Source organism: Heterodontus francisci, chromosome 13 (assembly GCF_036365525.1).
Source record: "Heterodontus francisci isolate sHetFra1 chromosome 13, sHetFra1.hap1, whole genome shotgun sequence".
In the NCBI taxonomy this organism is placed as follows: domain Eukaryota; kingdom Metazoa; phylum Chordata; class Chondrichthyes; order Heterodontiformes; family Heterodontidae; genus Heterodontus; species Heterodontus francisci.
In genome coordinates, this window is record NC_090383.1 from 75,276,207 (window position 1) to 75,292,717 (window position 16,511).

The window sequence follows — 16,511 nt, forward strand, 5'->3', positions numbered from 1 at the left end:
TTGTGAACTTACTAAAATAAATCCACAATTTCATAATCGAATATCTTTATTCAATATAAAAGCACCTTCAATTATATATTTTTTAAAATTCAAAAAATATAAATGAACTCACTACCTAAAGTCAACAAAGTTACATTTTAATAGTCCTTGTGCATTCTCTTTTGTGTGAATTGAATTACCTAATAAACAAATAAATAGTCTGTGCCCAAAAGCTGTGTTCATCAACCATTTTAACTTATCTTAAGCACGCTGCTTTCTGTAACTCGATGCATGTCAGAATTAACGGGGTTAGAAATTAATTTTCAGAAGCTACTAAAGTTTATCATGTTAATTTTCTAAAAGGTAAAATGTATTGCAATGTATTAAAGATTATTTGAGTCTATTACAATACAGTATCACAAATATAAGATATCACTACACACAAGTAACCAAAGAAACATTTAGATTTCTTCATTTTGAAAATTTAACTTCAGTAATTTGTAGCAATAAAGAAACCGAAAATGCCGATCATAAATAGGGTGCAAAATACTTCAACGACTAGAAGTCTAAAGTAACAACACATATAATAATACCGAAGTTGAAACATGAGCAACACCTTTCCTCCTAAGACACAAATACCTCCACAGAACCACACCAACTGATACCACAATAACACGACTCCGTCACACTCCAACGGCCAATCAAACTGACATCAGTTACCACGTGCCCTTTAAACAATATGGCCTCCGCCAAACTCGCTTGTTTGTGGATGCCCCGCCTCTGGGCCCTCCTGATTCGCCTGATGACGGCAACAACACTGCGAATGCACGCGAGGGAATGCCGTTTCCCGATTTGCGATTGGTCAGCCACACGCCAATCATAGCCAGCCCCACATTTCCGCTCAACAAGATTGGTTGATCTTAACTCAATTGGTGTGTTTTGGAGCGCGCGAGGGAGGCGGCGATAGTTGGTGGCCTTTTTTTTAAATCTGTGTTTTAAAAAAAAATTTAAGGTCACGATTGATCTCGAACGGTTTCCGTCCGTTGAAAAGTGCAAAAAAAAAAATTCTTGTTTTTGTTTTGTAAACTGCGGGAGGCGGCTGCGGCCCGTCCGTTGATGGACATGCAGAGAGTGGCTGCGAGTGAAGGCGACAGCGGCAGGTCGCGGGTATTGACAGCGTGTTAGCTCCAGCTTGGCGGGGAAGGGGGGGTGGGGGGAGAGACGGCCGACAGCCACTCGCAGGGGAGGGGGCAGCGGAGTGGTGCAGGCCGCGGGGGGCTGGGGACGGAGCTCCGGCCCTCGCCGCCAATATTAGCTTATCTATATTATCGCCTGCACTTTTTATTTTGCCCCTCCCGACGGTTACTTAAAGCCTTTTATTGGATCTACTTCATATATACACGATCCATCGCCCCGCTGCCTCCCACCACTCTCCCGTGCCGCTAATTTTCCTGTCGGTGTGGTCACCAGTTTTTTTAGAAGATGTCGGCAACGGCGGCTGTGGTGACAGCGGCGGAAAAAGTGGATGGTTTCACCAGGAAATCCGTGCGGAAAGCGGCCAGGCAGAAGAGGTCGCAGGGATCGTCACAATTCAGGAGTCGGAACAACCCGGTCGAGATCCTGCTTCTCCCACCCCTCAAAGGTACCAAGATCCAGGGACTAACCTTGTTCGTTTAACCATGAATATATGCAGGTGCTGAAAGCAGCCCCGTGATCGATCAAAAAATCCAATTTTGAACACCACCCCCACTCACATTAAAATATCCAGGTTCAGAAACCACCCTCATCAGTTCCGATGAAGGGTCACTGACCCGAAACGTTAACTCTGCTTCTCTTTCCACAGATGCTGCCAGACCTGCTGAGTGATTCCAGCATTTCTTGTTTTTATTTCCTCATCAGTATCAGGTTCAGAGAACGCCCCCCACTTACCCATCAAAGTACCGAGTTTCAGAAACCCTTCGCCCATCCAAGTTCAAAGATCACCTCTATTCATCCATCAAAATATCAAGGTTCAGAGACCATCAAAATATCGTGTTGTAGACAGCACTGCCATTCACCTAAAACTGTTGAGGTTCGGAGCCCACCGCATCACCCATTAAAGTATCCAGTTTTGAGTATCAACCCCATTCATTCATCAAGGTATTCAAATTCAGTTGTCCATCAAAGTTCAGATACCACACTCGTTCATCTGTCAAAATAACACGCCCTCAACCAGCAACAGACCGACCTCACTCTTTAGTGCTGTATTCCCACTCGATAAGAACAGATTTTGGTCAAAGTATCAACAGTAAAGATTTTTATGCCTTACCCATCAGTGTATTGTGATTTGGAGAGTTTGCCCTGTCCCCTATTCGCTCATCAAAATATCACCCTCACAGGTATATAATTCAGATTATTCTCCCATGCATCAAAATAATATTATTGAGGTTAAAAATGTTAGCCCCATTCACATAGAGTTGTCATTGTTGAGAGACTGTTTTCCCATTCACAAATAATACTTTCTAACTTCAGAGGCTTTAGCTCCCACTCAACTTGAGTATCAAGGGTCAGAATTTAACCCGCCTGTCCTCCAGTTCACCAATAAAAATATAGACGTTCAGAGACTTCGGGTCACATTTAGCCTGAAAAGTATTAAGAGACTTGATGCTCAGAAGTAGCATAGTTCAGATACTCTACCCCTTCACCCCCTAACCCGTAATAGTATTGAAGTTCAGAAACTTTATTCCTCATTCTCACTGAGAAGTATTAACATTCACTGATTTCACCAGTTTCTCTTTTCTCTGCCTATGATAGTTTTTAATTTGCTTTATTTATTCTAAAGTTGGAGATTTTGTGTTTACCTCTTCCTTGAAGATTCAGTGATTGAGAGAATTTACTGGTCCTGAATTACTAAAATATTAGTTTACAATCTTCAACATCAAATTTGTGTTATTAAAAAGATATATGTGAACATTATTGTGGTTCTTCAAATGCATAAAGTTGTTGGCTTCCATTTTAAGATGAGATCTCTTGAGAACTTTATATGTCCTAATAAGTGCATGGCAGCATTGTTGATTTTTTTTGTTTGTTGTTTCTCGTTCTATTCAGTATGTTGAGCAATTTGTATACCAGTGTTTTTTCGAAAGTTTACAACTGGTAGTTTAATGTAATAGAATTTAAAAGCTAACTTGGTGTAGGGAAGTATTAAAAATGTTTGCTACTGATGTAGAAAACTGATTTGTGTCTGCTGCTGGCACTGAATCTTGAAATTGGCAATCTACATACCAAGTTATATGCATTTACAGTACATTCTTCAAAGGGAATTAAGTAGGTGGTGCTGGTGAAGTAAAAATGATTGACCTGTAATATTCAATTAAAACTGCAATTGTTGTAGAAATTAGAGGGACCTGGGGTGCATGTGAATTGGTCTTTGAAGGTGGCAGGACATATTGAGAGAGTGGTTAATAAAGCATATGGGATCTTGGGATTCATAAATCGGGGCGTTGAGTACAAAAGCAGGGAAGTTATGCTGAACCTTTACAGATCTCTGGCAAAGCCCCAACTGGAGTATTGCATCCAATTCTGATCACCACACTTCAGGAAGGATGTGAGGGTTTGTGAGAGGGTGCTGAGGAGATTTACCAGAATGGTTCTAGGGATGGAGAATTTTAGTTACAAGATTAGATTGGAAAAGCTGTGTTTGTTCTCCTTGGAACAAAGGAGATTGAGGGGAGATTTAATGAAGTATACAAGATTATGACTGGCTTAGATAAGTTAGACAAGGAAAAGCTGTTCCCGTTAACCAATGGTAGAAGGACTAGGGGACACAGATTGAAAGTTTTGGGCACGAGGTGCAGGGGGAATATGAGGAAGCACTGTTTACACAGCGGGTGGTAATGGCCTGGAACTCGCTGTCCACAAGGGCGGTGGAAGCGAAGACGATCAATCACTTCAAGAGGAAGCTGGATGGCCACCTGGGATTAATATACTTGCAGGGCTATGGGGATGAGGCGGGGAGAGGGACTGACAGCATAGCTCCATGGAGAGCCAGCATGGACTAGAGGGGCCAAATGGCCTCCTTCTGTGCTGTAAATAACTATGACTCTTACCCGGTTGTAATTTCAAGGAAAGAAAATAGTACATTTCAAATAATATATTAATTTTTTGTTTTTTGATGTGTTTAGGGAAGACAGAGGTTGGAGCTTTGATGAAGTGTTTTCTATAAAATAAATTAAAATCAGTTTTGTTTCTCATCGGTGAGCTTTAACCCATCTTTTTTGATTTCCTTTTTTCAATGGTGAATGCGTTCCACAATATTTCCTTTCTTTATGTATTTCCACTGAAATTGCTAAACACCAACAATGTGATTGAACACTTTCTTTCCCTGCATAAATTGCAAATTGTTAAAATTGCACGGCCTGCAACTTATCTGTACTAACTCCCACTTGCCTCTCACTCTAGACTTCATCAGCCTCTGTATTCATATGTTCATATTAATTTGCTTGGCCTTTCTTCCTCCACCTCGCAGTCTTGTGTACTTTGGTCCTACACCTCTTCCTCGCTTTCCTTTTTCAAGACACCTCTTAAAACCTACTTCTTTGACCTAGCTTTGGTCATCTGACCTAATATCTCCTGATGTGGTTCGGTGTCATATTTTGTTTTATAATTCTCCTGTGAGGTGCATAGAGATGTTTTATTATGTTAAAGGCCCTATACCGTATAAATATAAGTTGTCGTTGGTCTTCTGACATGGCATGCTTTCGCCAACCCTACCGTCCCCCCATCTTACTGTGGCAGAGCATTCACCAGCTCTCAAATTCCCTTCCGAACCTCAGTTCCCATCTTCAGAAGCCTCTTCAACTCCTACCTTCAACTTAGTTTATGGTCATCTGCACAGCTCTTTTTTGTTGCTCGGCATTGGTTTCTTCTCTGTGAAGCGCCTTGAGATATTTATTCTGTCAAAAGCATTGCATAAATGCCAGTAATTTCAAACAATCCATGTTTCCCATTTGAAGCTTAAAATGGTGTTATGAGTAGGTGTTTTTTTATGTTAAAATTCAAATAATTCTGATCCCCAAATTTTCTAAACATATTCATCTACTTATGACACTTGAAACATTTTATGCAGCTAATAATGAATTATGGATAGACAGTACAGTGCCTGCAGTTACATAAATGTGTGTGTAACAAGCTATGGAATATATGGAAGACAATCTTGGTAATCAAATCTGATAGTACAATTATGTATTCTCGGTAACGTTTTTGTGAATATCTCACAGGGCTAATAGATTTTCAGCAACATTATCCTATATTGAATATTATGCATGCTATCAGCGATCATCAGCACTTATTAAAAAAGTGTCTTAAATATGGTAAAACAGCCTGAGGGTGTTACATAATTTTAATCTAAAGGAAACGCAAATAATGTTTTAAATCCTTTGCTGCTTTCTAATCCATAGTACATTATATGATTCCGTACCAACCCCGTAAGTAATTCATGATGTGGTGTTCCAAATTTAAGTTTCTAAAATGTAGAAGAGATATAAGAGATTCGGAGAGAAGTGGCGGGAGAGGAGAGTATTCAAAAAGCGTGCCAGAGCCTTGATGATCTGGAGAGAAGCAGTGGGATAGGAGCGGGAGGTTCGGAGGCAAATCAAAAATCGAAAAGTGATGTCACAATCAACAGAGCACGGGGAAACAGAAGCAGGCCGGGGTGAGTATACCGGTAAGTTTTTAAGTTAATCTAAGTTAATCAAATATAAAATAAGACTTGATCGATTCATTAGTATAAAAACTAAAAACTAAGGCGGATTTTGTAACTTACCATATATAGAGGGACCAGCAGTGAGGGTATTGGTTCAAATTAGGAGCTGGGTAATTAAATTTTTTAAAATCAAGGTAGTGTAACAGTAAGTGTTATTATAAGCGTATAAACACAGAGTAGGACTAGAAGTATTAATTACCATTGATTGCTTAAACAGGTGCTTTTAAATTAAATTAATTTAAGTCAAACATAGCATCAAGCATCCAAATATTTAACATCCAAATTAATTAATTAAATAGTTTAGAGACGGCTGGCAGGCGATGTGTTGCAGCTGTAGTAAATGGGAGCTGGTGGACACCGGTGTGATCCATGGTGGCCACATCAGCAAGTGTTGGCTGCTCGAGGACCTTCAGCTCAGAGTTGATGAGTTGGAGTCCGAGCTGCGGACACTGCGACACATCAGGGAGGGGCGAGTCACCTTTCAGGAGACAGTCACACCCCTTAGATTAATTACATCAAATTTGGACCGTGGTCAGGTACAGAAGGGTGTGACTGCGAGGGAGGCAGGCATGGGGATCCACAATATAGCTTTGGAGAAACCTCAGCCAGTGCCCTTATCCAATAGGTACGAGGTTCTTGCTCCTGGTGTGGACGAGGGCACAGACTGCAGGGAGGATGAGCGGACTGACCACAGCACCGTGGTTCAGAGTGCCATTCAAGTGGGGGAGAAAAGAGAAATGTAGAAGTAATAGGCATTAGCATAGTTTTAGGGCACTAGATACTGTTCTCTGCAGCAAAGACAGGGAGTCCTGAAGGCTGTGTTCCCTACCTGGTAGCAAGGTTAAGGCCATCTCTTCTGGGCTGGAGAGGAACTTGGAGTGGGAGGGGAAGGATCCAGTTGTCGTGGTCCACGTAGGTACCAACGACATAGGTAGGACTAGGAAAGAGGTTCTGCTGAGGAACTATGAGCAGCTCAGGGCTAAATTAAAAAGCAGAACCTCAAAGGTAATAATCTCCGGATTACTACCTGAACCACGTGCAAATTGGCGTAGGGTAAATAAGATTAGAGAGGTAAACGCGTGGCTCAAAGATTGGTGTGGGAGAAATAGGTTCCGATTCATGGGGCACTGGCACCACTACTGGGGAAGGTGAGAGCTGTTCCGTTGGGACGGGCTTCATTTGAACCATGCTGGGACCAGTGTCCTGGCAAATCGTATAACTAGGGTTGTAGATAAGACTTTAAACTAATTAGTTGCGGGGTGGGGGGGGGGGGTTTCAATTGAAGGGAAGTTTAAAAAAAATCAAAAAGGAACGAGAGAGCGTCGGTGCAGGGTAGTGAAGAGGCGAACAGTAATCAAAATGTGGCAGGAAGGGGCAGAAGATATAAGCAGAAGAGTGCAGCAGAAATTAGAATCAGAATGAGTAATAATAGTAAAAAGTCAAAGCTTAAGGCTCTTTGTCTGAATCCACGCAGCATTTGTAACAAGATAGATGAATTGACGGCACTAATAGAAATAAATGAATATGGCTTGTTAGCTGTTAGAGATGTGGTTGCAGGGTGACCAAAACTGGGAACTCAATATTCAAGGGTATTCGACGTTCTGGAAAAATAGGCAAAAAGGAAAAGGAGGTGGGGTAGCTTTGTTAATAAAGGAAGGTATCAGTGCAGTGGTGAGTAGTGATATAGGTGCAACAGATCGTGATGTGGAATCGTTTGGGTGGAAATAAAGAATAGCAAGGGGAAGAAGACATGGGTGGGAGTCGTCTATAGGCCCCCGAAGAGTTGCCTCACTGTAGGACAAAGTATAAATCGGGAAATAAGAGGCTTGTAAGAAGGGCGCTACAATTGCCATGGGTGATTTTAATCTGCATATTGACTGGACAAATCAGATTGGCAGAGGTAACATGGAGGACGAATTTGTAGAATGCATCAGGGATTGTTTCTTAGAGCAATACGTTGCAGAAGCTATCCGGGAACAGGCTATTTAGATCTAGTAATGTGTAATGAGGTCGGATTAAGAAGAGCTATCATAGTTAAGGATCCTCTAGGAGTAGCGATCACAGCATGGTAGAATTTCAAATACAATTTGAGGGCGAGCAACTCTGGTCTCAAACCAGTGTCCTCAATTTAAACAAGGGCAATTACGGAGGTATGAAGAAAGTTGTCTAAAGTGGGCTGGGCAAATAGACTAAGGGGAAGGTCAGTGAATGAGCAGTAGCAACCATTTAAGCAGATATTTCATAATGCTCAGCAAAAATTTATCCTGGTCAAAAAGAAGGACTTGATGAGAAGGATGAACCACACATGGTTAACAAAGGCAGTCAAGGAGAGTATCCAATCAAAAACTAGTGGTAGGCCAGAGGATTGGGAACTAGCAGTGGATGACTAAAAAGCTAATAAAGAGGGAGAAAATTGATTATGAAAGTAAATTGGCAAGAAATAGAATAACAAACAGCAAGAGCTTCTATGGGTATATAAAAAGAGTAGCTAAAGTGAGCATGGGACCCTTAGAGGAGGCGACTGGAGAATTGATAACAGGGAACGGGAATGGCAGATAATTTAAACCAATTTTTTGCATCGGTCTTCACGGTGCAGGACACTATGAACATCCCACAGATATCAGATAAGCGAGGAACTAATGGGAGGAAAGATCTTGTAACAGTCTCTATCACGAGGGACAAAGTATTTGACAAACTAATGGGACTAAAGGCAGGTAAGTCACCAGGACCTGATGGCCTGCATCCAAGGGTTTTAAAGGAAGTGGCTGCAGAGATAGTGAGGCATTGGTCGAAATATTCCAGAATTCACTGGATCCGGGAGGGTCCTAGCAGATTGGAAAACCGCTAATATTATGCTCCTGTTCAAGAAGGCAAGGAGACAAAAAGCAGGAAACTATAGGCCAGTCAGCCTAACATCGGTTGTTGGGAAAATGCTGGAGCCCATTATTAAGGAAGAACTAGCAGGTCATTTAGAAAAGCTTAACACAATCAAGCAGAGTCAATATGGTTTTGTGAAAGGGAAATCATGTTTGACAAATTTGCTAGCGTTCTTTAAGGATATAACAAGCAGAGTTGATAATGGGGAACCAGTAGATGCAGTGTATTTGGATTTCCAGAAGGCATTTGATAAGGTGAGATGGAGTTTAATGTAGGGAAGTATGAGGTTATGCACTTTGGTAGGAAGAATCAAAAGGCAGACTATTATTTAAATGGAGAGACTTCAAAAAAAAGTGCTGCACAGAGGGATCTGGGTGTTCTTGTGCATGAAACACAAAAAAGTTAGCATGCAAGTGCAGCAAGTAATTAAGAAGGCAAATGGAATTTTGGCCTTTATTGCTTGGGGGTTGGAATTTAAAAATAGGGAAGTCTTGTTACAACTGTACAGGGTGTTGGTGAGGTTGCATGTGTAGTACTGTGTACAGTTTTGGTCCCCGTATTTAAGAAGGAATGAGGTGATAGTTAGTAGCTTTGGTAGACATCCCATCTTTGCTAGTAGTCTGAAGAGACCATGTCTGTTGACTAGGTCAAAGGCTTTGGTGAGATCTATGAAAGCAACGTAGAGGGGCATCTGTTGTTGGCAGCATTTCTCCTGTAGCTGGCGAAGGGAGAACAGCAGGTCAATGGTGGATCTCTCTGCTTGAAAGCCACACTGTGCCTCAGGGTAGACACAATTCTGCATAGCGGTGCCTCATAAGACCCCTTTCTTATCCTGAGTGGCGTGAAACAGGGCTGTGTTCTTGCACCTACACTGCTTGGGATCATCATCTCCCTGCTGCTCTCACATGCGTTCAAGTCTTCAGAAGAAGGATTTTTCCTCCACACAAGATCAGATGGCAGGTTGTTCAACCTTGACCGTCTAAGAGCGAAAACCAAAGTACGGAAAGTCCTTATCCGAGAACTCCTCTATGCTGACGATGCTGCATTAACATCCCACACAGAAGAGTGTCTGCAGAGACTCATCGACAGGATTGTGGCTGCCTGCAACGAATTTGGCCCAACCATCAGCCTCAAGAAAACGAACATCATGGGACAGGACGTCAGAAATGCTCCATCAATCAATATCGGCGACCACGCTCTGGAAGTGGTTCAAGAGTTTACCTACCTAGGCTCAACTATCACCAGTAACCTGTCTCTCTATGCAGAAATCAACAAGCGCATGGAAAAGGTCTCCGCTGCTATGTCCAGACTGGCCAAGAGAGTGTGGGAAAATGGCGCACTGACACGGAACACAAAAGTCCGTGTGTATCAAGCCTGTGTCTTCAGTACCTTGCTCTATGGCAGCGAGGCCTGGATAACTTATGTCAGCCAAGAGCGACGTCTCAATTCATTCCATCTTCATTGCCTCCGGAGAATCCTTGGCATTAGGTGGCAGGACCGTACCTCCAACGCAGAAGTCCTCGAGGCTGCTAACATCCCCAGCATATCCACCCTACTGAGCCAGCGGCGCTTGAGATGGCTTGGCCATGTGAGCCACATGGAAGATGGTAGAATCCCCAAGGACACATTGTACAGCGAGCTTGTCACTGGCCTCAGACCCGTCAGCTGTCCATGTCTCCGCTTTAAAGATGTCTGCAAACGTGACATGAAGTCCTGTGACATTGATCACAAGTCGTGGGAGTCAGTTGCCAGTGATCGCCAGAGCTGGCGGACAGCCATAAAGGCATGGCTAAAGAGTGGCGAGTTGAAGATACTTAGCTGTTGGCAGGAAAAAAGACAGAAGCGCAAGGGGAGAGCCAATTGTGTAACAGCCCCGACAACCAATTTTATCTGCAGCACCTGTGGAAGAGTCTGTCACTCTAGTATTGGCCTTTATAGCCACTCCAGGCGCTGCTTCACAAACCACTGGCCACCTCCAGGCGCTTACCCATTGTCTCTTGAGACAAGGAGGCCAAAGAAGAAGATTTAAGAAGGATATACTGGCATTGGAGGCAGTTCAAAAGAGATTCACTAGGCTGATTGCTGGGATGAAGGGGTTGACTTAACAAGAACGGCTAAACAGGTTAGGCCTTTATTCATTAGAGTTTAGAAGAATGAGGGGTGATCTTATTGAAACGTACAAGATTCTGAGGGGGCTTGACCGGGTTGATGTTGCAAAGACGTTTCGATTAGTGGGGGAATCTCAAACTAGCGGACATAGTTACAGAATAAGAGGGCACTCATTTAAAACTGAGATGTGAAGGAATTTCTCCTCTGAGGGTAGTGAATGTCTGGAATTCTCTATCCCAAAGAGTTGTGGAGGGTAGATCACTGCAAGTATTTAAAGAGGAGGTAGATAGATTTTTGAAATATCGGGGAGTTGAGAGCTATGAGGAGCTGGCATGAAAGAGGATTTGAGGTCTGGGGCAGATCAGCCATGATCTTATTGAATGGCAGGGCAGGCTTGAGGGGCCGAATGGCCTACTCCTTTTATTTCTTATGTTCTTATATCTTCATTATGCAGTAACCCAGTATTTTATTAATCATTCTTTTATTGAATGATCGTCATCGAGTCATAGAGTTTTACAGCACAGAAACAGGCCCTTCGGCCCAACACGCCTGCACCAACCATCAAGCACCCGTCCTAACTAATCCCATTTCCCCGCACTTGGCCCGTAGCCTTATATGCTATGGCGTTTCAAGTGCTCATCTAAATACTTCTTGAATGTCGTGAGTGTTCCTGCCTCTACCACCCCTTCAGGCAGTGTGTTCCAGATTCCAACCACCCTCTGGGTGAAAAAATACCTCCTCAACTCCCCTCTAAACCTCCAGACTAGATAGGCTGGGGTTATTTTCCTTGGAGCGGAGAAGGCTGAGGAAGGACCTGATTGAGGTATACAAAATTATGAGGGGCATTGATAGGATAGATAGGAAGAAACTTTTTCCCTTAGCGGAGAGGTCAATAGCTAGGGGGCATAGATTTAAGGTAAGGGGCAGGAGGTTTATGTATTCTTTAAGGGTATATAATTACTTAAACAATTCCGCTGTGCTGCAGCATTGGAGTTGGGATTGCTATTCTTGATCCCAAGACGAACATTTGGCAGCAGTTCTACTCCTGAGTACTGTCCAGTGATCCTTGTACATGTTTGGTGAGGACTGGATGGGGCTTTGTGATTTGGGTGAGGTTATGCAGGATTCATGGCAGCAATGCAAGTAATGAGTCAACACTTTTAGGAGAGGAGGCGAGAATATTAGTGCCGAAAAATTGGGAAAAAAATCTCTTGTTTATTAAAATCCTCAAATTATTTAGGCCAGATTATTGAAGTAATGGATGCTTGTTCTACTCAGAAGTTCATCATTGGCTTTGGGACACCCTGAAATCTTGAAAGGTGCTAAATAAATCGTTCTCTGTCACCATATTTGTGCATAAACACCACTAAACCGTATGGTTGCAATACAGTGTTAGTACCTTTTAGTAAATTTATTTAAAAAAATAATCAATATGTTTTGGCATTTCTCATTGTGGTACTTACTGAATTGTTGGATGTCGACACTGACTATCCATATTTGCCTAATTTTGACACCCATAGCTTAATTATGCTTTATTGATTGGCAATTGAACTAAACAATCCAAATTGGCTTCCCTTCAGATTACAAGGTATGTCTAATTTTGTGAAAATAGTGGAAGTTTTCAAAGAATTATCCTGTCTGCTAGCTACAGAATCTCTCATTTTTATAAAATCTATCTTCTTTTCTCTGTTTATTCCCTCTCTGGCTCGCTTTTGCTCTATTGCGCTCACAGTTCTTTGCTTTCTCCCACTGGTGCTTGTGTGCTCTGTGGCTCCTGTGCAACGTGACCTCTTTCGCGTGCGTGGCCCCTCAACCACCCGCTCACCCTCCTCCGGTGCCCCCTCTCAACCCCCCTGTGGTTCCATACGCCTCTCGCGGGACCTCCCTCATGACATCTCCGCCTCTCATGCACCCCGTCGCCTACCCCTCGCCCCCCCCCCCCCCCCTTTCCTCCCCTTCGATTCTATTTTGTGCCCAACACCGAGCCTATTTCCATAGGGAAGCTTGCATTACATAAGAACTGAAACACAACTTTGAGCGTATGCGTGAAATAGTCTGGATATCAGGCAGTGATTAATGGTGAATCGTTTTATTATTAAGGTAGGCACTGGAACTTGGACAGGAATTCAGAATGAACTCCTGGACCTTGAAATTCTTGGGCTGGGCTGGCAGAATCAAGATACTAGTGATTCTAGTTTGCATTTGGTGGGCCTGGAATTTGGGGCTGATCCAAGTTCTGCCATGTCCCTGCCCCTTTTTCATGTTAATGAATGCCGATGGGAGAGGAGCATGCACTTCCTGTATCCACTACCCAATTTCTGTCATGGTGCCACTCAGCAGTGGGTCTGGTGAATTGATGTTGTCCCTCCAGAAAGTTTGTCAGTTCTGTCTTTATTGCGGCCAACATTTATAGTGATGTAGTGGGACTTGAGGAACATTGGCCCCATAAACTCTGACCTATTGCAAAAACTGTATTGACATTTTTAAGGTTTAGGCTGAAAACTATGAGTCACATTATCTAGAAGTAAGATTAACAGAAACATGATTCAAACAAACAAAATATTATAGCTAGTTTATAAATCTTCACTCATTGTGTTTCTTTCAAAGCAATAAAACCTTCAGTTTTCTGGAATACTGTAAACAAGTTAGACCACATGTCCTTGATCAAAAGCTTTTACATGAGAAATGAACCCTACAGAGTCCTTTATTGGCCTTTGATTGTATAGCAGTGTGGTGAGAAGGGAAATCAGATACTGATGCAAAGGAAGATCAAATTGTTATCCTTCAAAGTGAAATTCAACGGCACAAGGGCTGCTTTGCAGATTTACTGATTTTGATTTTTAATACTCATAGAACTAAGTACCATGGCTAATAGTGGAAGAGAGACTTCTCTCTTTGTGGGATGTAAATAGAGAAATTGGTTTGCTTCCAAAGCTTGTTAAGTAATCCACATTAACAGGGGTTGGAAAATTCCCTTTGAAGTTCCATTTACCTACTAGCCAGGGATGTAGATTCTGAGATGTGCTGGCCTCAACCAGCTGCCATATAAAACAATCTTAGTAAATCAACAAGGCGTTGTATTTGATAAAAGTGCACTAAAACAAATAAAAACTGGAAAGATCTGCAACTGACAAAATTCTGTCATACGTTACTGTCATTAACTTGCTGTGTTTTACAGTTTTTGTGTATGTCTTACTAAGTAAATCTGACTATTAATTTTTAACCTGCATGTGATGGACAGGCAATGTTGCCAGTGCAAATAGTTATGGAATGAATGATAGGTCAGCAGCATGCAAAAGATTGCAACTTTTTGTTTAGAGGCAACTTAGCTTATTTATGGCAGCTGCCTTTTTGTTACAAGTGCTGGCAGAAAGTCCATACTGTCACAATTACTTCAAATTTTCTTGCCATTTTTACATTTTTGGCTAAAACGGCCAAATTCTAGATAGTCTTGATGCAGTTTGCAGCCATCAGGTAAATGGGAAGGTGCATGCAGTAAATTCTTTTATTGAAACCCTTAATTAACTAATTAATAAGTAGAGTAACTAAACCAGAGGGAGGAGATTACTGTATTTAGTTAGCATTTAATATTTATAGTAGAAATCTAGCACTAGGGACCATATAGTTAGTTATAACAATTTAGTAAGGATTTAATAAGTATTTTATATTAATTAACTAATTAGTGCTAGAAATGACAGTTGGAGAGGTGAAGTGCTTCACCTGTGAGATGTGGGAAGTCCATGACGCTTCCAGTGTTCCGGACAACTACATCTGCAGGAAGTGTACTCAGTTGCAGCTCCTCACAGACCACATGGATCGGTTGGAGCGGCAACTGGATGCACTTAGGAGCATGCAAATGGCAGAAAGTGTCATAGACAGGAGTTTTAAAGAAGTGGTTACACCCAAGGTGCAGGCAGATAGATGGGTGACCGCTAGAAGGGGCAGGCAGTCAGTGCAGGAATCCCCTGTGGCTATCCCCCTCTCTAACAAGTATACCGTTTTGGATACTGTTGGGGGGGATGGCCTATCGGGAAAACAGCAGCAGCCAGAGCAGCGGCACCACAGCTGGCACTGTTCAGCAGGGAGGGACAAAGCGCAGAAGATCAATAGTTATAGGGGACTCTATAGTCAGGGGCACAGATAGGTTCTTCTGTGGACGTGAAAGAGACTCCAGGATGGTATGTTGCCTCTCTGATGCCAGGGTCAAGGATGTCTCTGAACGGACAGGGGAGCATTCTGAAGGGGGAGGGTGAACAGCCAGAGGTTGTGGTGCGCATCGGTACCAATGACATAGGCAGGAAGAGTGATGAGGTCCTGCAGGGGGAGTTTAGGGAGTTAGGTAGAAAGTTTAAAAAAACAGGACCTCTAGGGTTGTAATCTCGGGATTACTCCCTGTGCCATGTGCCAGTGAGGCTAGAAATAGGAAGATAGTGCAGCTAAACACGTGGCTGAACAGCTGGTGTAGAAGGGAGGGTTTCAGATATCTGGACCATTGGGATCTCTTCAGGGACAGATGGGACCTGTACAGGAAGGACGGGTTGCATCTAAACTGGAGGGGCACAAATACCCTGTCTGCGAGGTTTGCTAGCGTCACTCGGGAGGGTTTAAACTAGTGTGGCAGGGGGGTGGGAACCAGAGCGGAAGGACAGCAAGTGAAATAAATGAAGGGGAACTAGTAAATAAGGCCAGTAAGACTAAGAGGAAGAGCAGGCAGGGAGATGTTGCGGAGAACAGTGGGACTGGTGGTCTGAAGTGCATTTGTTTCAATGTGAGAAGTATAACGGGTAAGGCAGATGAACTTAGAGCTTGGATTAGTACTTGGAACTGTGATGTTGTTGCTATTACAGAGACTTGGTTGAAGGAAGGACAGGATTGGCAGCAAAATGTTCCCGGATTTAGAAGCTTCAGGCGGGATAGAGGGGGATGTAAAAGGGGTGGGGGAGTTGCATTACTGGTTAAGGAGAATATCACAGCTGTACTGCGGGAGGACACCTCGGAGGGGTCATGCAGCGAGGCAATATGTGTGGAGCTCAGGAATAGGAAGGATGCAGTCACGATGTTGGGGGTTTACTACAGGCCTCCCAACAGCCAGCAGGCGGTAGAGGAGCAGATATGTAGACAGATTTTGGAAAGATGTAAAGGTAACAGGGTTGTAGTGTTGGGTGATTTTAACTTCCCCTATATTGACTGGGACTCACTTAGTGCTAGGGGCTTGGATGGGGCAGAATTTGTAAGGAGCATCTAGGAGGGCTTCTTGAAACAATACGTAGATAGTCCAACGAGGGATGGGGCCGTACTGGACCTGGTATTGGGGAATGAGCCCGGCCAGGTGGTTGAAGTTTCAGTAGGGGAGCATTTCGGGAACAGTGACCATAATTCCATAAGTTTTAAGGTACTTGTGGATAAGGATAAGAGTAGTCCTCGGGTGAAGGCTACTTATAACAATATTAGGCAGGAACTGAAGAATTTAGATTGGGGGCGGCTCTTTGAGGGTAAATCAACATCTGACATGTGGGAATCTTTCAAACGTCAGTTGATTAGAATCCAGGACCAGCATGTTCCTGTGAGGAAGAAGGATAAGTTTGGCAAGTTTTGGGAACCTTGGATAACGCGGGATATTGTGAGCCTCGTCAAAAAGAAAAAGGAAGCATTCGTAAGGGCTGGAAGGCTAGTAACAGACGAATCCCTTGAGGAATATAAAGACAGTAGGAAGGAACTTAAGCAAGGAGTCAGGAGGGCTAAAAGGGGTTATGAGAAGTCATTGGCAAACAGGATTAAGGAAATTCCCAAGGCTTTTTATAGT

The 16,511-nt window shown here is 43.0% G+C and overlaps 1 protein-coding gene across 2 annotated transcripts in view; it reads left to right on the forward strand.

The window, feature by feature from the left end:
* Positions 1 to 917: 917 nt before the first annotated feature.
* Positions 918 to 16,511, forward strand: part of ppp2r5a (protein phosphatase 2, regulatory subunit B', alpha isoform) — a 183,110-nt gene continuing 167,516 nt past the window's right edge. The window contains exons 1-2 of one of the 2 annotated variants that reach the window (XM_068044126.1): positions 918 to 1,146; positions 1,450 to 1,621. In XM_068044126.1, coding sequence (XP_067900227.1) covers positions 1,462 to 1,621 — 160 coding nt within the window. In that variant the 5' untranslated portion in view covers positions 918 to 1,146; positions 1,450 to 1,461. Of the gene's footprint in view, positions 1,147 to 1,206; positions 1,622 to 16,511 lie in introns of those variants that run through there. The other variant, XM_068044125.1, reaches the window with a different exon arrangement.